This window comes from Alternaria infectoria, assembly GCF_024043175.1.
Source record: "Alternaria infectoria strain BMP 0036 chromosome Unknown scaffold_9, whole genome shotgun sequence".
Taxonomy (NCBI): Eukaryota; Fungi; Ascomycota; class Dothideomycetes; order Pleosporales; family Pleosporaceae; genus Alternaria; species Alternaria infectoria.
In genome coordinates this window covers 594,201-618,050 of record NW_026250698.1, presented here as the reverse complement: position 1 = coordinate 618,050, position 23,850 = coordinate 594,201, and the positions used below count along the sequence as shown (strand labels likewise).

The 23,850-nt window shown below is 52.8% G+C and overlaps 9 protein-coding genes across 9 annotated transcripts; 3 read left to right on the top strand and 6 right to left on the bottom strand.

Annotated features, from left to right (window-relative positions):
* Positions 1-917: 917 nt before the first annotated feature.
* On the top strand, positions 918-2,394 carry J4E92_006158 (uncharacterized protein; the record flags this gene model as incomplete). The annotated part of the gene is made up of 3 exons (XM_051497529.1): positions 918-1,692; positions 1,741-2,102; positions 2,152-2,394. The coding sequence occupies 3 exons, from the start codon at positions 918-920 to the stop codon at positions 2,392-2,394; spliced, it is 1,380 nt and encodes a 459-aa protein (XP_051352176.1).
* A 364-nt stretch (positions 2,395-2,758) lies between these two features.
* Positions 2,759-4,114, bottom strand: J4E92_006157 (uncharacterized protein; the record flags this gene model as incomplete). The annotated part of the gene is made up of 1 exon (XM_051497528.1): positions 2,759-4,114. The coding sequence occupies one exon, from the start codon at positions 4,112-4,114 to the stop codon at positions 2,759-2,761; it is 1,356 nt and encodes a 451-aa protein (XP_051352175.1).
* Positions 4,115-4,679: 565 nt separating this feature from the next.
* On the bottom strand, positions 4,680-6,755 carry J4E92_006156 (uncharacterized protein; the record flags this gene model as incomplete). The annotated part of the gene is made up of 9 exons (XM_051497527.1): positions 4,680-4,762; positions 4,822-4,881; positions 4,975-5,117; positions 5,208-5,418; positions 5,474-5,908; positions 5,959-6,256; positions 6,403-6,450; positions 6,508-6,651; positions 6,708-6,755. 9 exons carry the CDS (start codon positions 6,753-6,755, stop codon positions 4,680-4,682), a joined length of 1,470 nt encoding a protein of 489 aa, XP_051352174.1.
* Positions 6,756-7,953: 1,198 nt separating this feature from the next.
* J4E92_006155 (uncharacterized protein) lies at positions 7,954-8,802 on the top strand (the record flags this gene model as incomplete). Its single annotated transcript, XM_051497526.1, has 2 exons — positions 7,954-8,098; positions 8,156-8,802. 2 exons carry the CDS (start codon positions 7,954-7,956, stop codon positions 8,800-8,802), a joined length of 792 nt encoding a protein of 263 aa, XP_051352173.1.
* Positions 8,803-9,013: 211 nt separating this feature from the next.
* CRP15 (40S ribosomal protein S7) lies at positions 9,014-9,856 on the bottom strand (the record flags this gene model as incomplete). Its single annotated transcript, XM_051497525.1, has 4 exons — positions 9,014-9,380; positions 9,430-9,512; positions 9,642-9,719; positions 9,773-9,856. The coding sequence occupies 4 exons, from the start codon at positions 9,854-9,856 to the stop codon at positions 9,014-9,016; spliced, it is 612 nt and encodes a 203-aa protein (XP_051352172.1).
* Positions 9,857-10,429: 573 nt separating this feature from the next.
* On the bottom strand, positions 10,430-11,401 carry J4E92_006153 (uncharacterized protein; the record flags this gene model as incomplete). The annotated part of the gene is made up of 1 exon (XM_051497524.1): positions 10,430-11,401. One exon carries the CDS (start codon positions 11,399-11,401, stop codon positions 10,430-10,432), a length of 972 nt encoding a protein of 323 aa, XP_051352171.1.
* A 922-nt stretch (positions 11,402-12,323) lies between these two features.
* J4E92_006152 (uncharacterized protein) lies at positions 12,324-12,840 on the bottom strand (the record flags this gene model as incomplete). Its single annotated transcript, XM_051497523.1, has 2 exons — positions 12,324-12,553; positions 12,612-12,840. The coding sequence occupies 2 exons, from the start codon at positions 12,838-12,840 to the stop codon at positions 12,324-12,326; spliced, it is 459 nt and encodes a 152-aa protein (XP_051352170.1).
* Positions 12,841-18,471: 5,631 nt separating this feature from the next.
* On the bottom strand, positions 18,472-19,641 carry J4E92_006151 (uncharacterized protein; the record flags this gene model as incomplete). The annotated part of the gene is made up of 1 exon (XM_051497522.1): positions 18,472-19,641. One exon carries the CDS (start codon positions 19,639-19,641, stop codon positions 18,472-18,474), a length of 1,170 nt encoding a protein of 389 aa, XP_051352169.1.
* Positions 19,642-20,557: 916 nt separating this feature from the next.
* J4E92_006150 (uncharacterized protein) lies at positions 20,558-21,812 on the top strand (the record flags this gene model as incomplete). The annotated part of the gene is made up of 3 exons (XM_051497521.1): positions 20,558-20,612; positions 20,668-21,166; positions 21,338-21,812. 3 exons carry the CDS (start codon positions 20,558-20,560, stop codon positions 21,810-21,812), a joined length of 1,029 nt encoding a protein of 342 aa, XP_051352168.1.
* Between the last annotated feature and the right edge of the window lie 2,038 nt (positions 21,813-23,850).

Here is a 23,850-nt window from a genome sequence, read left to right as displayed (position 1 = left end):
TACAGTATCACCGGTGTAGCGTGAATGCCATGGTCCAAGAAAGATGGCTTCGAGATGCCCAGCTTCAGGTTGATAAGGCTACGGTGAGACCCTTGTCGAGGGTCTAATCAAGAATAGAAAACTGTCGCGTGGGCGCACGGTAGCCACCACATCTCAGGTCCCCTATAGCCAATGACGAGGTTGCGGCTACTGCCACGAGATCGTAAGCTTTTTCCCGGTGGAGACTGATCAACGACAGCAGCCTTCTTTGTAGACGTCAGCTACCTGGCTGTGCTCGGTTCTTCTTGCCAAGCAGGTACAGCTTGGTTATTCGCTAGACCGCTTGGTGAAGCCTTGTGCAATCGCCGCGATTGGCCGAAATCGAGACCTCAAGAACAAAGTGGGTCAGTCAAGAACTTTGGGTATGCGGGATTAATACTAATCAAGATATCAAGAAAAGCCAACCATGACTTAGAGCTATACACTTGGTAGTACGAATGCTAGCAGGGCTGTGTTATAGTAGTCGTCATTTCCGGCTATGCCACGATACCATGAGCTAGGAAGTGCGGCATTCATGTTTCATGAATGTGTGTGTACTTGCAGCTTCAATGACGTTGATGCCGTGGTTTTGAGGCTGGAAGTAACACCTCAGGTGGCGTTTCCAAGTGATGCACCGGAAATAGCTCTACGGGCTATGTCGCATAGGTCTATCGCGAGAGCGTGCAACTCCAGACGAGCAGAGTCTGGGACCAAGATATAAGGACGTCGTAGGTCCATATGATGACGGTATCCAATCAGGCATATTGATTGACGCACGCTCGCTCTACATTACCACGTTCTCACGTTCGCTTTTCGATTTCGACATCATTCGATCAACATCCTGTCTCATTAGCATTATTCGTGATCATCTACTCAGCTTTACTCTCTTCGAATCAAACATGCTTGCCAGTGTGTCAGTGAGCAAGGAGCCATGTGCCCACACTGCTCCAGCCGCAACGACAGCACTCGCACCGCAGATCACGCGACTCCTTTCGTTGAAGACATTCGACTTGCCGCAACAGCAAGCAGACGACCTCACGCACTCGGCATCGGCGGTGCTACCCACTCCAACGTCAGACATTCTGGGCGGACATCCACTGAGGATCCTCGTGGCACCGTCAGGGTTTAAAGAGAGTCTGGGCCCAGAACACGTAGCTGATGCGATTGAGGAAGGCATCCGGAAGGTGCTCGATCGCAGTTCCGTTATCCTGCGCAAACTTCCTCTGCATGACGGTGGAGAAGGGTTTGCTCGTGCCTTGGTAGCGGCCCATGGCGGATCTATCGTCGACGTGCCAGTCACCGGCCCTACTGGATCGGCGGTCGAATCGCACCTTGGTTTTATTGGCAAGGACAAGAAGACGGCTGTTTTGGACATGGCGGCAGCGGCAGGCCTCCGCTTGGTCCCGAAAGATGAACGCGACCCAACGATCACCACTACTTATGGGGTGGGACAGCTTATCAAGAGAGCGCTTGATGCAGGGTCCACAAAGATCATCATTGGCTGTGGAGATTCGGGAACCTCAGACGGAGGAGCTGGAATGCTCCAGGCGCTCGGTGTCCGGTTACTTGATGAAGATGGCGAGGAGTTACCCAAGGCCGGCGGTGGTCGATCGTTAGCACGCCTAGCCAGCATTTGCTGGGCTGATGCGCATCCTCGACTACAAAAGAATGCTGGTAAGCCACCCACGTCTCACTTCGAACCCAGTTTTAACGTTGATTTAGTCGAGAAGGTCCAGATAGAGGCCGTATGCAACATCAAGAATGTGCTCTGTGGTTCCAAAGGAGTCGCGCGAGTGTATGGGCCGCAGAAGGGAGCTACGCCTGCTCAGGTCGAGATGCTCGCGACATCGCTTGAAAGGCTGGCGCAGGTTGCTCAGTCGACGCTTGGAGAGGACATCTCTCAGACCCCGGGTAGCGGTGCCAGTGGAGGTCTCGGAGCAGGTTTGATGTTGCTCGGCGCTACATTGCGTGCCCGCGCCGAAGCCATCAACGAGTACTTTGAATTCGACCGGGTTTTCGAGAATCAGTGGGATTTCGTGATTACGGCGGAGGGCGCTTTGGATTTCCAGTCACCAAACGGAAAGGTAGGTATCCTTTATCGTTGCTTCTCCATCAGAACGCTGACGAAGACAGATGACGACAGAGATTGCTCGTCGCGCAAAGCGGAACGGGGCGCAGGTGGTTGCACTAGCTGGTACCATCGGGGAAGGAGCAGACGGCTGTTATGGTGCAGGCATCAAAGCCTTCACGAGCATCCTCAGGGGGCCAGTAACCCTGGAACAGGCAATCGTCCAGACTGAGGTATTGGTCGAAGACGGCGCCGAGAAAGTGATGCGCATGATCATGGTAGGGTTGGCTCTTGGACGGCACCGCTGAAGGGGTGCACCGCCCTGAACAAGAGATTTGGGGCCTTGGTACAGCCGCGATGGCGCTGCCACCGGCATTAGGGCTCATAGATAGTTTACTAGATGTTTTTAGCAAGCAATAACGAATTAATGATGAACGAATGTTAATGATACCAAAGTGAGGAGGTTGGTAGGGGTAGCGTTCCATCTCCTTTCGGTTCCAAGGTTGGAAGCTGCTCTTCGCACTAGACTAGCGTGAACGTCATCGCTGCCCAGCACGTGCCTGGACAAGTTGGGGTGCAAGTATTGAAGGAACTCGGGTTGACACTTGTCAAAGATATACAGAATACACGTCTTCAACAGGCCATACTATGGCTACACGTTTGATAAATCTATCACTGTATCCAATCCGCAGGACTCTTCAGCCCCTTCTCCCTGTGCACCCCCTCGGTCTCCCTCGCCTTCACATTAACACTCTCCATCTCAAATCCTGCAACCTTCTTATACACCCTACCAATCTCCTCCAGCTCATCCTTAGGAATAACATCATACACATTCTTAAACCCATCGGGCGCCCTCTCCTCAGCCAGCTGCAAAACATGATCCGGCCCGTTCGCACGATTCGCCATGACAATCTTAGCGGTGGGCGGTAACCTCTCCTGCTCGTATGCCTTCAGCGCGGCTGCAATGTCAGAAGTGTTGCTGGAGAGATGTTTAGCGAGCGTTTCCGCGTCGATGATGGCTTGGGATGCGCCGTTTGAACCGATGGGGTACATGGCGTGTGCTGCGTCGCCCATGAGAGTAAGACGGCCGAAGGACCAGGCTTCTACAGGGTCGCGATCTGACATGGGGAATTCGAAGACTTTCTCTGTGTTGTCGATCAGATCCTTCATTTCAAGGCCGCCACATCTCCATGTCTCGAAGGGCCCTGCGAAAATGTCTTTCTTGACGGCTTTGGTCCAGTCGGTTTTGGGCGGTGTGAGGTCTGTGTCGTCCTTGTCGCGTGTGCGTAGCTCTGCAATCCAGTTGACTAAACTTTTGCCTTTGGCGGCTGCTCGTGCGCTGATGGGGTATGCGATGAACTTTTGATCGGCGTGACCTGCCCACACCATGCTCGCGCCTGTGAGGTACTGGTCGCGCTCGATGCACCCGCGCCAGAGCATGCGTCCTGAAAAGCGTGGTGGGCCTTCGCCGGGGTAAAGAAGCCTTCTTGCTGCGGAATTGATGCCATCGGCAGCGATCAAGATATCGCCTGTTACGCTTGACTCGTCTACTGGGGCACCATCCCTTCGATGCGCGAAGCGCGCTGTGATGCTTTCGTCATTTTGATCAAACGACGCCAGCGCATGGTTCAGATGTAGAGCATCGTTGCCAAGGCGTTCTTTCACAGCGCTCAGAAGCAACATCTGGAACTCTCCACGATGAATTGAGAATTGAGGCACTTCGTAACCTGCATTCATTCCTCTTGGCTCGCTCAGAATAGGATCTCCATGACGATTGTAGAAGTTCAGCTCTGCCGTTTTGATGCCAGTCTTTTCCAGGGCCTCGAGCAGACCCAGATTCCGCAGAATCAGAACTGCAGAAGGTTGAACGTTGATGCCGACGCCGAGTGTGGTGAGCGTTGATGCTGTCTCAAAGATCTGAACGTCGCTGAAGCCCGCGGCATGGAGTGCTAGCGCGGTGGTCAGTCCGCCGATACCGGCCCCTGCAATGAGGATCTTTGGTTGCGTGTCGGAGTACAAGAACGGCATGTTGGGAGAAGCGTTTTGAGGGTGACAAGATCAGTGAATACAGAATCTTTAAATGCATGCGTAATGAACTATTTTCACTAAGAAGTCGGTCCTATCCCGTGTCTTTGTGGAGGGATTACGTTAGAAGAGTCCCCTACCGTACTGCCGAATTCAGCTGCCGCGGCTTGAATAAGGCCGCAGGACAATATTCACCAGCATTGCTTGTCCCGTCATATTATCCGCCTCGTCAGTTTCTGGCTTTCGCGTGGTCTTCGTGTGGAGTGTGGGGAAAACCAAGGGTCTAATCTTCTAGTCGCCTATGTTCGGCCGAGATCGCTTCGTAGGTCGCTCTCGCGAGCCTTCATTAGGTTGGTAGTAGATATACCACAGGACGACTTGACTCTCTTTGCAAGAGATGATTCACGTAGAACAGTGAGTAAATGGGAAGTAGCTTGACGAAGACAAGAGAAAATGATTAGCAATTTTGTACTATCTAGACAACATGGCCGCCGCGAGACTTCCGTGGTCGACATGACTTTCGACTGATCTGACACCTTGGGCCACGATCCTCGTTCATCTCACTCAACTAGGGAGCGTAATCTGCATTGTCGTCCTTGTCGTACCTGACGTATTTGACCTTATCCATGCCATGCGTAGCACGAAGGTGGCCTGTGGAGAAACAAGAAATCAGCAAAACTCCAGTATATTTCAACGTCGACGGTACTTACAGTTCTCGGGGAATGAACAATATCCATGGTCGCGCTCAAGAGCACATTGATGACCCAGATCTGAAGCCGTAATGTTAGCATTACCGCAGATCCATGATACAACGAGGTTGAGAGTCATCGTCGCGTGAGGGCCTCTTCCACATGTGTACTTACAGCAGTCAATGTTCTCGCAGCCTTTGTTCTTGCAAGCCAAGCTACGCGTCTTGTAGCGCAAGGCATTCAGCTCAGCGGGTGTAAGCTTCGGCTCGTGTTGGAAATTGCAGAATTTGCCATTCTCGCAGTAGCCGCCAAGATGCCTGCACGGTATATTAGTCGGGTCTCAGTACCAACAGTGAAGCACTGGAAGTTGCTCGTCGTAGTCTCAGCACTCCAAAGTGGCAGCTTACCAATGATTACACATCTTCTTGCCAACTTTCTTCATGCGTGCTTCGAGCGAAGCTGCGGCAGCAGGATCTTTCGGAGGCAGTGGCTCATCCAATCTCTGACCAGCTTTGTTGTAATAAGCGTATTTCTTCTTAGTGTTTTTCTTAGTAGCGGCCGTAGTAGGTGCGATCGAAATGCTGCCATTTTCAGGAGCACCGGCTTTGCCAACGGTGGCTGGTCTCTTATTAGCAATGCTTCTGACGAAATCGATACTGGGTGCGTTTCTTACCCCAGGAAGAGTCGCCATTCGACTCGCCAGGCGCAGCAGCTGAGACCGGGGTTACACTGGGGGAGGGAGACGCAACGGAAGCTCTCGGAGTGAACGTAGGTGATGATGTGTTGGTGTTGTTCGTGACTGAACGTGGGAGTGGTTGTACTGCTGCCTGTACTGGCGACTGTACAGAAAATTGACCGAAGCCATTCACTGGAGGCTGGTAGTCAGGGAGGGGCTCGCTCTTGAAGACGTCGTCGAAACGAGCACGCTTGAAGTTGGCTAAATCCGCGAAGCCGCGGTAGGCAGGTGTGGTCTCCAGAAGTGTGATGCGACTGGATTTGGCGGCATCGTGTTTGAAGTGTTCGAGGTTTAGTAGGTATCCTGCGTCGTGGCAACCACCGAAGACGATATGACGGCAGGTGGGATTGTCGCTAAAGGTACGAAGCATTTCTGCAGGTCATTATTAGCATCAGTCAGTTTGATTAGAAGAGACGCAATACCCTTAATCTTGTGATCGGCTCTTTCTTTTCCGTGACCGACGTCGATTATACTAAATAAGGGCTGATTGACGCTGAAGCGCTGCGCAAAAGCTCGTAGATCCTGAGGCGACCGAAGAAGGCCAACCGACGCCAACTTCTGTGCAAGCTTATCGAGACTTAGATAGACCTGGACCATAATGGGCCAGCTGCCTGAACTGTTGTACAACGAAGCAACATGGTCGCGAATTGCATGATACAGGAGGGAAGCAGCTTCTGAACCTCCATCAGCACCAGCGGCTTGGAGTAAAGCATCTTGAAACTGCATGTTCAAAATCAGCAATCACTTCTTTCGGCTGTATGCCCGTGTCGCCATATCCTGTACATGTTGCCAACCATATGTGGGCCGGGATCGATATAAAGTCGCCACAGGACAATAATGAACTTCAGGGACTCGCAAAGACTTACGATAGCTCCATCCCCATCAATTAGTGCCAACACAAATGAACTTGCTTCCTGTAGCCAAAGTCAGCACGCGAATTGGCAAGGCTGACATAACAGCGGGTAACGCACCAGCTGACGTGTGTAATCTCCCACCAAAGCCTGCTTCTCATCCACAGTCCTCTGATAATTCCTCCTGATATCTCTTTCACTCAAATAGTCATTCTTCAAGTTGGCGTGCTCTTCGGACAATTCGCGATACTTTGCTAGAATTTCCTATTGATTGATTAGTGTTTGTCGCGCGGCCGCACACGCGACTCAGCGACACGTACTGTAACAAACTGCTCTCTGGCCTCATCAGACGCGCGAAATGATTGCATCTGATGAATGAGTCGATCGTATTCATTGTAGCTCGACATAGTGGCGAAATTGTTATGGCGAACAACAGATTGTCCAACCGTGGTTCGGTGCGGGTAGGATGAGCTGAAGGCAGCACTCCTGGGTGATGAACTTAGCGGGCGTGGAAGAGGGTCCGGGCGGGAAGTCTAGACCTGAACGGTGTAGGGCGGCCGATCACGTCTCCAGGCTATTCCTCCTGGAAGTTGCGATCTAACGGGACTGAAACCGAGACACAGATTTGGATAAGCAGAGACGTGGCGCGCCTAGAATCTCCTCAAGATTTGTATCTGTGGTGTTGGTAGATTTGTAGCAAACGTTTCGTTCCTCGCAACATGGCGCAGCTCTCTTCGTGCATGAGAGCTGCTGCGGTGGGCCATTGGGGGTACAGGCGAGCGTATCGCCTTCTGCCCCCTTCTGTAACACGAAACATTATTGACAGCACACAGCCCGATGGCATGATAATGGGAGATTGTTATGGAGCTCGTAGAACCATTACTGGTGCCCTCATTAATTATCAGGTAGCATTCTGTCAGCGAATACAGCAGCGAGATAGGCAATATGACCGTTTCCAACAATCGGTATCGCACAACAAATGAGTACGGTCCATGAGCCGAAACTGTATTTCAATTGACCCACAAGTTCAGTATGTAGATCGCCTGGTACATGTTCGCTTGTGCCTCCCTCCTGCTCAGCCGCTGCTGAACGAAGGCTGAGCTCCCCCAATTTTCGGAACCTGTTCCGAGAGCCTGCACCTAGGTAGCGAGGCATCAGCAGCGACGAACAGGCCAGCTAATTGATCCTATCTCAGTGACTAAACTCGGCATTGCTGTGAAGTGACCACGACAACTTCAAGCCAGCTGGCAGGTTGACTTGCATCTGATGTCCTCGCATTGCTCGGTCTCGGCGCAATTCCGCATCTGATGTCAGCATCTACGATCTCGCAGTCCAACCACAACCCCACAATGACGCCAAACACGCTGCATAGAGCACGCCGAGCGGCAATGGCACGTCAACCTGACATGGTGCTCTGTTCCCCTAGTTATAGTGGACTGACAAGGCAGCCATTGCAACCGCATGCTTCGCACCACCTTTCGACCTCTCCTTAGCCCCCATAGCTTCCTACAGCTCTCCAAACACCACACTCAAAGTCCAACTGCGCTTCGATACTACATTACCACCATGTCTGCGACCAAGAAAGCGCGCACCCAGCCTCCATATGAGTTGCTGTACTGGCCCGGTATCCCAGGACGTGGAGAGTTCATCCGCCTGGCGTTCGAAGCAGCGGGCGTCTCCTACAAGGACGTCGCCAATGAGTCGGAAGATGGTACGCACCTTGCGCTTCAATCGCATCATATACCTGTATAGCTAACAACCCCTTCAGGCATGAAAGTCATCAGCTCCCTCACGGACCAATCGTCCACAGGCTCCGACGGCAACCCACCCACCTTCGCCCCACCCGCCCTGCGCATCCCGGGCGAGGGCAAGAACGGCGCGGCGCTGTTGATCTACCAGACACCCTCCATCCTCGCCTACCTCGGTGATAAGCTCGGCCTCGGCGGCGCAGACGAGGCAGAGAAGGCGTGGATCCTCTCGCACACGCTAACGGCGCTGGACCTCAACAACGAAGCCCACGACACGCACCACCCCATCGCGGTTGCGAAATACTACGAGGATCAGAAGGACGAGTCGGTGAAGAAGGCGACAGACTTCCGCGAGAACCGCATTCCCAAGTTTCTGGGCTTCTTCGAGCGCGTGCTCAAGGGCAACGAGGCGCAGGGACAGGGCAAGTTTCTTGTTGGGGATAGTCTAAGCTATGCTGATACTACCGTCTGGCATGTGCTGAGTGGACTGGAGTTTGCATTCCCAAAGGAAATAGCAGCGAGGAAGAAGGACTACCCGACCTTGTTCGGGGCCTTCTATGATAGTGTCAAGGAGGCCAAGGGGATCAAGGAGTACCTCGGGAGCGAGAGACGGAAGCCATTCAGCATGGGTGTGTTCAGGCATTACCCTGAGCTGGACAGGCAGTAGATAGTACCATGGTCAGGGCAAAGAAGGCCATCACGAACAGTAATAGAAATCAATTGCAAATGGTATCTTGAAGGGGTGCCTAATACAGGCTCATGTCATCTCATTCTCATTCCTTTTTGATGCCGGTACATGACGCATAACCGAAGCCCTGCCGTACTCCTGACCCATGAAGATTTAACGAGATCGACCAAACCCAACGAACCGCCTATATCTAGTAGTCGGTCTGCTGGCTCTGGGGGAACTCGAAGTTGACGCCCTTGCCAGTAAGGCGCTTGTACACCTCGCTGTAGGTGTCGAGCCTGTAGTCAACACCGCCGCGCTCCTTCTCGTCAAGGACAACCTTGAGGATCTTGCTGCCGTCCTCGCGGGTACGGAGACGCTTGCCGACAATCTCGACGGGGTAGACGAGGTCGGTCAGGATGGCGTCGTGTACAGCGGTGAGAGTCCGGGATTGGGGACGCTTCTGGGTCTGGGTGGTGCGCGAGCGGTTGGAGCGCTTGGGGCGGGGAAGGATGCGGCGGGAAGCAACGATCAGGACGTGGCGGTCGGAGAACTTCTTCTCGAGCTCACGGGTGAGACTGAGGACCGTTAGTACGCGAATTGCATCGATTCGAGAGCACAACATACCGCTGCTGGGCCTTGTGCCATCCGGACAGAAGGGGGACAGGGACGAAGATGACAATAGCCTTGCGTCCGTGGCCAACCTCGATCTAAGAATCCTGGTGTCAGCATGATGTTGCTGCCCAGTGCCCACCGCCTCTTCAGTTATAGGGTATGGGTGTAGGTGTGTGTGTGTAGGCGACGCTCGAGAGCGCATCGTGGTGTTCGGGTTTTCATACCTCGCGAGCAGAGACGAACTGGAGAGGGCGCAGAGAAGCCTTCAGGTCGGGGACGTTGTTCTCGAGGTCAGTCAACGCCTATGACAAATGTTAGCCGTGGTCGCCAGTGTGCAATTGACCGGTGAACTTGCGCTGGCGATGCTGGTCTCGATCTCAGAGGGGTTCTGCCTCGAGGGGCTGTTGGGCGCGATCTTGTTCAGCGAGTTGGCGGACATTTTGGCGGCGTGATGTCGAGCTGGTCGGAGTCTGAAAGTTCGAGGTGCTGCTTGTGAGCTGAGAATTAGAGACGGCAGGTGTGCTTCAAGCGAGGCGCTAGTCTACTTTGGGTGACTAGCGTGAACGCCGGATCGCGGACCATCACCAACGATGCGCTTTCACTCTCGCATAGTCTTCGCAATTATCCACAAACATCCTCATAATTGTGTGGCAAACAGACAAGCTCGGTTTCTCGGCGTGGATAAAGCTTCAGACAGGTAGTGGTCGTCGATCGATGCAATAGCTGAAAGCAGTGCCCCTCGAAGCGAGGTACACCCTCCATGCACAAGACTGACAGTAAAGCTTCTCGTTCTGCATCATTATTTTCGTTAATCGTCTAAGTTGTAAATGCTTTTACCGGCCATTACTCCTATGAACGAACGTAATTCGTATTTTTAAAAGTATAATTCACTTGTTTTGCTACATTACACTAGGAAGAACGCGACGATACCAAAGACAACTTTCGCTGAAACGGAAAGCATCTACTCATATTCTATGCGCGTATCTTCCCATCCGCCCTCTTTTTCCCAGGCTCAGTTCTCTTCCAGCACGCTCCTGCAGTCTGCCTGCTGCACAATCTGATCGCGTATTTCCTCCATCGCGTCCCAGCGCTTGCTCGCTTCCTTCTTACCCGTACGGGTCTTCATCATCTCTACATACTGAGAATGACGCTCGTCAACTATCTGGCAGACCCGTCGGACCGTACCAGTACCACGCGGCTGATTTGCGCCCCCGTACACTGCACCACGTACAATACCCAACGCACCTAGGCCATCAAGACGATCGGCATCTTGGACAATCTGGAGAGCAGGGTACGCGATGCACTGTTGAGCAATGAGTTCGGGTTTGCGCAGTTCACGCGTGAAAGAGACCAGAGACGCAATGTGTGTCGCAGGGCCCCAAATGTAGGGTGGGCATTCTGGGGCAGCTTTTTTGATGAATGCTTCGATGGCGTCTCTCTGCCGCACCTGTTTGTCCTGGTCTGTCACCTCCCTCTGTAGCTCGACCGTCAATTCATCGGTCAGGTACTTGTCATCCGCGACATCGTGTACCAGAGCCGCGACGTAGATGACTAGAGGGTCGATGTTGCGGAACTCTTCGCGATGCTTCTCCGCGCTCCAGATGCGGTGCGCGTTGAGAACGACTCGTTGGATATGCTCGTAATCGTGTGAAGGGTCATAGTCTGATGAGTTCATCAGAGTTCTGACGGCGACGTTGAGCTTCTCGAACCAGAGCTTGTTCTTCTCGGCTATCATGGTACCGCTCATAAGCTTGTTCAGGGAAAGGAGCCGAGTGTCACGCTGATCGTTTCGACGTTGGGGAGCGCTCTTGACCGAGCTGAATTGTGACGACGAATGGGAAGAAAAGGCTTCGTCCGCGATCGCCGACAACGTCTCGGTGGCGGCCTTGGCCGGTCTTGTGGAGTTTCCGAAGCTGGAAAGCCGACGATGGATGCCCGTGAAGACTTGGCCCATCTTACTGGTTCGGGGGCTATCCTCAGACATGGTGGGTGGAACGATGTTCGTGGGATTGAATTGCATCAGGGTGTTGATCCTGAGGCTGGATCTCGAGCGCTGATAGATCGTGTTGAGTTGATATTTAATGGTAGTGGGTAATCGATGGTGTAGTAAAGTCGATGAGGGGCGTACCATTTTATCGACGTGGGAGAGAGAGGCTGCCCGCGATCTAGAGAAAACGGGTTTACAATGAGCTCTCACCCCCCTTCACGCTAGATCATAGACTAGTTCTTGTTAAGTGAATGCGGCTCTCTTGCTGCTGTGAATTGACTTGTGAAGATCTCCCTTTGTGTCGAGGCGAGCTACGTGGTCTTGAAATACGTTGACATGTCGCTACTTCAATTCATGATTACAAGACTTGCATCAGGAGACAAATAGAGGCTCTAGCTATATTGCACTCATGATCACTGAAGTTCGAGTTGGCTGCTACCGCCAAGTCAGGTTAATTACAAAGAGCAACAACATCTTGCCTCGACTTCAACGCAGTAAGCGCCAAAAATGTATGCAGAACATGTCGGAGAGTTTTCACGGTTGCATTGTACTCCGTTGTAGTATGCATGTAGATTATTACTTGGTAAAGGCAAATGCCAACATTGTACAGGCAAGGATTTAAGATTAAACAAAGGAAACAAAAGCAGAATAACTCCTCGCTCGCTGGGATATAGACATTAGTTCATAAGAAGAGGGAGTTTCGAGCAAAGTTGCTAGCAAATCATCCTGATACTGTTTCCGACAGCCCAACCCAAAGCCCACCGCCGAACAGCGGCATCTCGTTCGTGCAAGCTGTTTTCGTATGGCAAAATTATGGTACTGGTCGATCAACCCTCGTAGGTAAGGCAATCGCGTTTAGACGTGCGAGCCACGACTGCATTCCCGTTAGCGCAATCCCCACAGAACACTAGCACAAAACTTACGCAGCAGCCTTGCGGTTAAGACGGTGCACCGTCAAAATACCAAGTACGCCAGTCGCGAACCAAAGGATCATAGACAAGAACGAGAAAGCCTGAGCAGCCTGCCATTGACCACAAGAGTTGTCGCGACGGAAAGACACGCCGCCCCAAGCCCACGCGCTACCACATCCGGAGCCGTTGAACCAACTGACGAGGAGTCCGAAGACAGCGGCCCAACCGGCGGTGAAGACTAAGCAGAAGTTGTTAGTAGATGAATGGATCATGGTAATAGAGTTGAGAGGACTTACTGAAGTCGGATGTGTAGCCAGTGATGCTAGAGCTCGTGGGGATGGCCCAGATGACTGCGAAGAGGATGGACAGCGAAGACCAGATCACCGAGAAGATCAATCGGCCTAGAGGCCCCTGGTCGTATCGAGAACGTTGGTAGAGGAAGTATGCTGTGAGACCGAGGACGATGGCTGCGAAGACCCATTGCGCTGTGCGCAGGATGATCGAGAGGAGACGTGTGAAGAGCATGTTGGCGGTAAGTGTGGGTATCGTTAAAAGCAGTCAAGACGTCAAGTGCGATGCTGGTAAGAAGCAGTACTCAGAATGTTATGAAGCTGTGGATGTGGAGTGTATTGACTTCAAGCTGCCAGTATATATACACCCGGCACCTACGACTGTGCCTTGCTTGGTCAAGAGACATGACAGCAAACGTCAGCCACGACCATTGCGTAGCTAGCCTTGGCATCCAAGAACATCCACGGTCACACTCCTGGGGTTTGGTACCCCTGGGCCTCGTCAGTCACGCATGTTTCTTGTCTCCAAAGACAGTGTGGCTAGTGCTGTGCAGGCCGCATAGCCGTGCAGATCACTGGTTTCTTAGCGCATTCGCTTGGGTATGAGATCATCAATCCCTGCCAGGACGCGTGGCGCAAACAAGTGGCGCAGCAATTTCCACACGGTGGACTATGAAAGGCAGGAACGTCCCATAGTGATTGCCGATATCCGTAATGTTCTGGTGTTTTGTCGACTGCTGGAGGTCTGCCCAGTTGGATCGGTGATGATGATGATGCGTTGGCCTGAGCGCGTTGGAGCGACAGCAGGTTTCTTCGAACGCGCAAAGGACCGACCTGGATGGATGGCTTTGACGTGCGACGTGGCTATGTGCTTTTTGGGTCGATTTTGCAGCAGTCACTCCTACCTTGCGGGCTACATCGTGAAGGCCCGAACCACACAACGCCAAGTCTTCTCCGCAGCAGCAACGTAATCATCCGCTATCTCGGGAACAGCCGTGAACTTAAAGCCAGTCACCGCTTTGTTTGTAAGGCCAGAACAAAGGATATCCTGGGAATTGAATAGTCTTTCGCGTCGTTGTCCTTCGCCTAGTGGACCGTTATGTAGGGCTGCGCTGGCACCAAGCCACCAAATTACGTAGGGCGTGTGCATCGTCTCTCGAAGAGTCTCTAATTTGATAGCGTTCTTACCATGGGGTAGAATTGAAAACCCTGTGTTTCTGTTATGCTTCACACAGACGTTCGACGTCCACATCATTGTTGAGCATGGATGCTTACTGGGAAGTAGTCGCTCGTCGCTTTCATTTGGAACTGCGTCACACCAGAACTCCGTAGGTGCGCATATCAGGACGCGGTACCAATTCTGGGAAGCACGATGAACGTTCTTTCCTAGTCCAGGAAGATTGGTTGCTTGCGATGCTGAACCAGAAGCTGTACTGTGAGACGGATACCTAGTATTTCGTTAGTGCAATTCCCACATCTCTCTACCAGACCGAGTACGTGTTAGCATCGTGCGTCGTTCTATGTCCGAGATCGTAAGCTGAGTTCCTACAACACCGATGAGTTTTACTTCTTCGCTCTTTCACTGAATGTCGATAGAGGATTCGTAATCCACATGTGACATCCCGATCCAGTAGTTTCTAGGCCCCAAAATAACCCAAATCCGCTCTTCATCTGACTTCAATCTTCCCAAATACCCTCAGATAGGCAAAATGGCTTCAGCTGACATCTGTCCCAAAATACATCCGTGCTACTGCAGGTCCAGCCAATGAGCTAGCTCGGCTCGAAAGCTACGCGGAAATACCTAATCGGGTGAATGCGCTGACATGACGGCTCAGTCAGCCCTACAAGCGGTTGTCGCGCTTGTTTGAAGAGTGCAGGAGTGCAAGATCGGTATGGTTTAAAGTCCTATTTTTGGGGGGCTGTGTAGGCGGAAGCGAATCTGCAGATATTCTTGTATTCAAGAGTCAAGCCGAGTAGACATGTTGCGAGGTGGGCGCGTAGAGCTTCGTGTCGGCGATGTATGCGTCTTCATGTGAGAGAGGATAGTCGGCGATATGTGCAATGTTGTTGCGGGTGTGTTGTATAGCCCTCTGTCGCCAATACTGCCCGTGTCGTCCTCCGATGTAACATCATATGTTTCCGAGGCGTCCGCCAATCGTCTGGCTCGTTAATCGATAGCGATAAAGCACGCGTGCTGTACGATCGAGTATGCCTGCCATTCAGCCTTGTGCTTCGGTAAATCGCATTCATCCGCTTCGGTGATCCATTCATCACCGGCTCCCACTCCCCTGGGTACCGATCGTAATCGGAGTCCATAGATAGTGCCAGGGGTTTGCGCTGCCGCAATGCATCATAACTTCTTATCCACGTTGCCGGGATGCCGTGACGCATACTCGCTCGTTTACATCCTTCCTGCTTCCGTCACGCGAGTGTGGCGCTTGTCCCGATGCCGAGTGGAACGGGAAGCCGAAAGAACGTGAGCGTCTATGCAAGTTGTATTGGCCAAGTCTTGCATTTGTTGCTTCCAAACGGTATAGGATCTGTCCTGATAGGACGTACCAGTATACGGATAAGGCTGATTGAGGCTTGGTCAAGGTTCTGGGCGTCTTCGAGTATGTCGCTGTCCGAATGCTGGGTTGATATGATTTGCAGTGGCTACTTTCTGTGCGGGAGCAGAGTGAAGGTTGACGGAAATTCGGATCAGCCAGTCGCGATAACACCCAAGAAGGAACTAGTCGTACGGTCGCCGCTCACTCGTTCCAAGGTTGCTTCACAGCCCTGGTGCACACAACCCTCGTCTTCAGCCCACGTACCGCATTGCGCGAACTCTGTTCCTGCATCGACGTATACCATCTCGGAGGCGTTTCCGACCAACTTGGTGTATGGCAGCGGCAGCTAAACCAAACCAAGGCACAACCACTGTGCATTATCGCAATAAAGGCCTTGGAGTGCTTCTAGCTGATTATTGTGCGCTGAAAGTAGTAGTACCGGAAGACTCATACCGTGTCATGATCGGGCTGCACACGTCGGCGACTGCCGCGTACACAATGCTCCAAACTCAACACCATTTCCAGCTTCCAGGCACCAACGGTCGGGCATGGGTGTAGAGTTCCCCCGCGCGACGTAGCAGGCATATGGGCGGGTAAGGCTCAAACGCACTGCCATGCACTGTATCCCCCGGTGGGCTCGAAACAGCATCTTGGCCACCTACGCAGCCCTATTCGCTGCTTCAGACGACCCAAGCCCACGGGGCGGCCTCCAAATGTGGAACAGCAGGTTGCAACGCTGCCCAGAAGGAGTTTGCGCTCGCACATGGCTTGCAGGCATTCGTGTTGCACGCCCAGCATTGCCCTCGCCGGCGGTCCACGGAAAACGGCCCCGTCCAAGCGAGATGCAGCACAGCAATCGTCGGGGGATCGCGATGGATGAGTAACAGTGTGACGAGCACGATAATTGACTCGAAACTGCAAGTCGCCCGAATGCGCGACCGACGGGAAACGATGAATTGCCTCGAAGAGGTTCTTGCGACCTGGTGTGAGTGCACTGCGCAGGTACGCAGTCTGGCGTAGGGAAAGATGCTTGTCGGTGATGATGTTGTATGACTGTGTCGTGCGTTACGGCAGCAGGCCAATGGCAAAACGACCCGCGCTTGTCGAGGAAGTACCTTGGCGTGTGCTGCAAGCATTCAGATTGTACCTAACGGCGTGGGGTGTTGTTGGTGGTGGTGGTGGTGAAGAAGAAGACACATGTATCCTGATGGAAGGGGTGTATAAGCTAGGCAGACATGCGTCGTCAATGCAGAAACACACCTTCTTCGTCATAGCACGATGCACGAGGACTGAAATTCCCTCTGCTTTGCAATCGCATTCCCATAAAGTCACCAATGAACACCTGTGTCGCACAGTTTCCGCATGGTTCCATGTAATCAGCAGCAGGGATGCCATCAGCCGCGCACGCTGCTGCACGCCCATCTTATCCACCTGGCGCGTGCGCTGCATTGCGGCTCCAGTTTCCCACCCGCGAGCACAGGTCCCCCTCTCACTGCCACGCACCCACCCACAGACCCTGAAACTTATTCCTGTCTACCCAAGCAGACGGCTTCGCGTGCTGCGCAGTCGTCCGGCGAGTAAGAGGAAATGATGACTAGATGCCTTGTTCGTGGCTTGAACCAGGGTCCGTCCGCCACCAGTTCCCGCCGTTCTGGTTGGTGGTGTAGGAGGGAACAGGTAGGTGAACTGTGCGGTATAAAGACGGTTTGGATGCCTGGACCATGGGAAAGCAGGCAAGCAGAGCAAGTAACAGTTTCCGATCCGTCCCAGTCACCATACCCGAGCGCCCTTTTCTTCCCTCGTCCTTTCCTAGTCCGCTTTCCTGCATTTTCTGGTGTCTTTGTCGGCCTCTTGTTTCATATAAGTCGAGTCGCTTCTTCCCTTTGAGTCAAAAGTTTCACTCATTCAGCATCCTTCTATACCATCTTCTTCCGTCTTCGACTATTGTTCCACTGTTTCATCCGCGTCTTCCTGCTATATACCTCACGCACAGTGTCTTCGTCAGGAACAGCATTGTTTCACTCTGAGACTACACGTTTACAACTACACCATCTTCAAGACACTACCCGATGGGTCGCGGCGGCTACAACTAAGACCTGTGCATTCATCTCAATACCAAAGACCCGGCTCTTTGTTCATCAAGTCTGCACGTCAACCAATTTCAAAGTCGAACAAACAGATCAATCACAATGTCACCACCAAACACACAGGAAGAATCGGCCAACATGGGTCGCGGAGGCTACAACTAAGCACAACGGCTGCTCCCGCAATCCCGCAATCCGAAACATCCATCAGCACCCTTGCGGCGTGGTTCACCATGGCTACGCCTCACACCATCACACTCTACTTCCCGCCACTTCCCGCCACCCGAACACTCCGCAAGAGACGCCTCGAACGATGGAGGCCATCTCTGACTTCTTAGGCCTCGGCCATCTACTTCTTCCATCAACTTCGTATTTCTTTCACCTTTGTATCATCACACATTCTTAACCTGTACCAACATCTCCTCTTTCTGTCCTTTATCTTTATCTTCATCTTCATCCTCATTTTCTTGTTTTGAATCGGCATTAGCGAGCGTTGGACTCTTTGGACCTGGACACAGGCTATGAACTATGGGCTACGGAATCATGGAAATTGTATGTCACAGCATTCTGAGGCGTTTGGAAAGGCTGGGATAAGCTCTTCATTGAGCGATGGGTAACGGACCTGGATACTGTTTCTAGACACGGAGTTATTCGGTGTTGGGCGTACTGTTTTCGAGTTTGCTTTGGGTTTCTCTGCTTTTCTCTGCTTTTCTCCTCAATCAAGATCTCGTTTTCCTCGATACCACTGTTTACGACGTTTTTGCATTTTGAACGACCAGCAGGTCTGGTAGTAGAGCTTCATCACTTCTGCTTTGACTAGAATAGACAATTGATACCTTGACGGTATCCTCTTCCCACACTACAAAATCGTCCTCGCAAGCTGTGATTTGAAGTACCGCCAGTACCGCGACTCTGTTCGCTACTTTCCAACACAGAATCTGTAAGAAGGTTGACGTCAGCAAAGGTTCGTCACGTGATCTTTCGCGGCCGCAGCTGAGCGTAAGCCGGCAAGCATCATGGGGAAAGAGTTCGGTTATCCAGACGCCCTATGCAGCAATCGATACTGCACAGACACATCCTGCTATTACCATTGTGGCTTTCCCCAGCAACGCCCGCTTGGCCCCCTCTCGGATGCAACCGTCTGACTCAAATGGGGGCCAAAGTGTAGAACGCCTTGCCAAAGATTCTAGAACGTGACACGACATGAGGGCACGAGATACAGGCTAGAATCACTTACTTTTCGAAAACGACCCCCAACACTTCTTCCACGTCGCCGCTGTCACCCCGGCCTGTGATGCGGGCCAATGCGTCGGCGGCGGAGCGAAGGCACTCTGCAGCGACCACAATATCGACCTCGTCGGCCTCGCCTGGTGGTTCTTCACCGGTTCTGGTTGTATCGGCCGAGGGCTCGGTGACGGTTGTGAGGAAGGCGGAAAGGTGGCTGAGACATTCGGAGAGAAGAAGACGTTGACGCTCGGTTGCGCCTAATGACTCTTGCCAAATGCTTGGGTCGGGATCCGAGTCAGGAACTAACGCGGCTGTCATAGACTTGAAAATATCCTGCAAGATAGTGAGGAATTCCGGGATGTTGTCGCTAGTTGGAGAAGGTATCGGCCCTGTGGGTGGCTTGCATGTAATGAAGCATAGGCGGTCTTTAGGGAGGCCCAGCGCGGAGTGGATCTTTTCTTCCCATTTCGCCCGCGAGATATCGAAAGTGTAAAGTTGGTCGCGCTTGTTGAGAGCAACGATGACCTCGATGCCGACATCAGCGCACTGCTTTGCCGTCGCCATAACCTCAGGATCCATCTCGGCTGTGGCGTCTTGAACGACAATCAGCACGTCTGACTCGAGTGCTCGTTGCTTTGCGCGCTTGATGCCTTCCTGTTCAACGGCCCCAACGACGGTCGCACCTGCGACACCAGCCTGGCGAAGGCCGGCCATGTCTCCAATCTTGACAAGCCACCCGCCCAGATCCAACCCTATCTCAACCACGTCGCGCGTTGTGCCGGCTTCCTCAGAGACGATGGCGGCATCTCTTCCAACAATGCGATTCAGCAAACTGCTCTTGCCTGCGTTGGGTGCACCGAGAAGCGCAACGCTAATGCCATTGCGCAGCATCTCTCCACGAACGGCATTGGCAACGTGCGCCTCCATCTGCACCTGTAAGGCACGGACTTGAGTTGCGACGGAGGCGCATAGGACAGCAGGTGATTCGTCAAAGTGTTGGTCTTCGGAGAAATCGATCAAGGCCTCCAGCTCGCCCCGGGCCTGCAGCAACAGCATGCGCCAGTGCTCGTATCGTGTTGCCAGTGAGGAGGTTGTGCCCCTCACTGAGATCTTGCGTTGCTGCTCAGTCGAGGCAGACAGTGTCTCTCCTAGCGATTCGATCTGGGGAAGATCCATTCGGTCGTTGGCGAAAGCGCGCCGTGTGAACTCCCCAGGCTCAGCATAGCGGATCCCCTTGCGCTTCGACGTGCGAACTTTGGGTATGTTCGCGCATTCAGGTATGGCTGACAGTACTGCGCGTACGATAGCCGGGCCGCCATGCACGTGCAGTTCGAGCACGTCTTCTCCGGTCACGGTATTGGGCGCGGGAAAGTAGAGTACGAGGGTACCGGAGTCGAGTATCGTTGCGGGCGAAGGGGGGACATGTGGGGTATATAGCTTGCGCAGGGTTGCCTGACGAGGCTTCGGAAACGCTGTAGAGGGACATAGCCCTTCGTATATCTACGAAGCGTAAGGAAGGGAAATCGGTCATGGGGTGGAGAGTGCAGACCTGCCTACATGCCGGCCCCGAGGCACGAATGACAGCTATTGCTGCCCTTCCACCGGCAGTAGAAAGCGCATATATCGTCGGTTCTTTGTCATCTGTATGGTACAGACGCGGCCGCGGTGTCGTCAAGGCGCGCTGCACATGGAGGGGTTCATGGTGGAGCGATGCGATTCGCGTGATAAGGGTCGAATGGAATACGGCGCGAATTGAAAAACAAGGCGCTCGCAATTGATTAGAGGGATTGCGACGGAGACATGAGACGACAGCTCTCATTCCGCCAATTGAGGTTTACGTCGTTGTCGCATCTGTACTGGATGGTAGCTCCGCTGCACCTCCGCAGTGGCCCGTGCACGCGCTAAGATAATAATTTCTTGAGATCGTCGCATGTCTACTTTGCTACTACAACACCTGTTCCCTTCGCGCCAGAACGCACACGCGATACCCCGAAGGACCTTCTGTTCGCTTTTCGCCGCGCTGAAAGACTATTGTTGAAGGGATCCTCGCTTCTGTGTTTACGTGCGTCCGCGGAAGGACTTCATTGCCGCCATGGCCTCGGACGATCTTGTATGGTCCGTTATTGGCACCGATTTTTGCAGCTTCAGTGCGTGAGCCTCTGTAAATATGCATACAAGATAATGCTGACCTTGTCTACTCAGAACTCAAAACCACAAAAGACCAAACTTTCTGCAGAAACGAACACAACGTATCAGGTTACTGCTCCAAGCAGTCGTGCCCCCTCGCGAACTCACGCTATGCCACGATTCGCTCAGATCCCGCGACCGGCGAGCTGTATCTATACATCAAAGCGATCGAGCGCGCACATCTTCCGTCGCAATGGTGGGAAAAGATAAAGCTTCCTAAGAACTATAGCCAAGCGCTCGAGATGGTCGACCAGCACCTCGCATACTTCCCCAAGTTCCTTAAGCACAAGAACAAGCAGCGCTTGACTCGTCTTACTCAAGTCAACATAAGGATACGGAAACTGGCCAAGGAAGAAGAGCGTCTAGGAGAGCGCCTAGTTCCCAGACTGGCACCCAAGGTCCGCCGACGAGAGGAAGGCCGTGAGCGCAAAGCTCTCGCAGCCGCCAAGGTCGAGCGCGCCATCGAGAGAGTTCTCATTGACCGTCTGCGTAGTGGCGCATACGGTGATCGACCGTACGTGCACCCCCCTCTCCCCACTGCTGCCATGATTATTCGCTTTTTAACCCTGAGATCCTTCGATGAGGATCAAAAACAACAACAACACTCTAATTTTTTAATGAGCATCGTCACACTGTCAAGCATTTGCTCACTTCGTGTTTGAGTTTGAGACTAACTGCAAGACAGGATCAACGTTGAACCAAACGTCTGGAAGCGTGTCATGCGCGGCCTGCAGAAAGAGGGCCAGCTCAAGGGCGACGAGGATCTGGACGAAGGTATCGAGGAGGAAGACGAGAACGAATACGAACACGAGATGGAGAACGGTGTCGGCGAAGTCGAATACGTGAGCGACATTGAGGGCGAATCCGACGACGAGATGGAGGACTTTGAAGACTGGATCGGCGGGCAGAGTCCCGACGAAGGCTCAGGCGACGAAGATGACGAGAGCGGTAGCGGCAGCGAAGAAGATGAGGAGGATGAGTCTGCAGATGAGGACACAGAGGCTCTCAAGAAGACGCTGGCAAATCTCAAGCGCAAACGCCCTGCTGGCCCACCACCCAAGCCCAAGAAAAAGCCATCGAAGGACTCCAAGGGGCCGAGACGCGAGATCGAATACGAGATGGAGAGAGAGCCCGCGGCGAGAGAAGCCATGCGCGTATGATACCTCTAGCATTGTCACACTATTGGCGTTCAGCGATGGGATGTGAAGTTCACGTCTTAATGACACAGGAAAAGCAATTCGTCGTCGCGCCAGAGGCGCATGCTGCAGCGATGCTCTGTTTGATACCATCTCTTCACACAATGCCTCAATCCCTTATATATTCACTCTGGAACGTCATGAGCGACGGCACGTTTAGTATTCACAATGGTCAGCAAAGTGAATGAGTATCACAACATCCAAGCAGGCGCTTCCTCCCCGTTTCGAAGAATCGAAACCTCTAATCAATCAACCACATAACCCATACAAATACCATGTCGTCAAATCAAGTCGATTCTTCAATGGGCGTTTCGCGAAATCTGGACGCGGCGAGTGAAGCTGAATCTGTCCAGAACGCCTGGGAAGATCATTGCGCACTTGCCGGTCCCAGAATAAGTCCGTCTTCTATCTCAGAGACAGACCTGCCCCCAACGAATGAATCTCCTCCTCGGCGAAGTACTCCCCAATCCAAGCCCACTAAGCTAAACGACGAAGATTTCGGCGACTTTGTAACAGCGTCAACTGATCCTTTGAAGCGACCCGTCTACCATGCAACAGAGAATGATGACGAAAAGCAGGGGCTATTGAAATCTTATTCTGCGCCTGTATGGGAGGCTGATACTTACGTCGGCATGGGCCTTGTGGAGCCTGTCATCGCCGGGATAGGTATGTTCAAGAGGACGGTGTTACCGGCAAGAAATCTGGCTACCTGGAAACTGAACAAAAGCCGAGCGCAGATGATTATAGAAGAACACAAGAAAAGGCGACTGCAAAAGCCTGTCGTCTCTGCGACTCCTACACCTGCCCCATCTCCTACAAAGAAGGGCGCAACGGGGGTCGCCACTAGTTCATTCGGGGCTGACTACAATCAGTATCTAGACACGCACAGTAGCAGTATTTCAGCGTCGAATATGAACGGGGTGATGCGGCCAGTAAGCTTAACAGCACCGATCGATGAGTTGATGGAGACGGAGCGTAACGCTTGGGGGCCTTAAGAATGGAAGCATTGGCCAGACCACTTCATCGATATAACAACTAGTCATTCCAGGCAAACAATGGACCTTGAATGACTCTGAACACCTTCGAATCGAAAACGTATGCATGTGCGTTGGAATCCGTCTACTTCTTGCATCATCACACCAGTTAGACGCGTGTGAAAGAGATGCAGGTGGCCGTGCTAGCGGCATCAGATAGAAAATGCAACGGGTGTTAAAACAAGATCGAGATGTCGCATGGATACTCGCGGTGAACATTACTCCAAGAATGCAGTGGGCCACCTGGGCAGCATCGAAAGGACTCACGTGCAAGTTTTAGTACACCCACAGTGCAACTCCAACAGCGCGTTCTCCACAAAGAAGCCTCCCCCAAGCTATCGGCTCCACAGCCTTAATCCTAACCGAGAAAACTTGGTGCTGTCGCGTGGTTGACGCACCCTGTCCCTGATGATCGTAAATCCCGCAAGCTGGATACTTCAACCGGCACACCTACCGTAGAACCAAACACCTCCCCGAAGACTTGGGTTTGACAACACCCGTCCCTTCGAAACGAGGGCATTTTTAGGCATTTCCCAGGTTATTCCCACAAGTGCTGACGTGCGGAACTACGCTTTTTGGCAAGCCGCCCAAGCAATTTCTTAGACGAGCCGAAGCATCGGACTAGGCCGGAGCTTTTCGCGCCTTCGCGATGCTTAGCCACCAAGCACCAAAGCGGCGCGAAACACCGTCTTGGTGCGCCCGTGTCGCGAACTTTCACCCTGTTAGCGACATCATAATGCGCCGGAAGTACCTATTGCGGTAATTCCGATGGGCGACTGCGAGCTGACTGGTGAATTGCGACGAATCACACAGGGCGACCCTGGCATCCCCGTGCGATCGGGTAGTGTGTCTTTCTCCGCACGCCAAACTCCACGGGGTTGGGATCACCAGCGGCTCCAGACCAAACGTCATCGTCGAGAGCAAACTGTGGGGATGACGCCGGTAGACAGGGCGGTTCGGCGTTATTG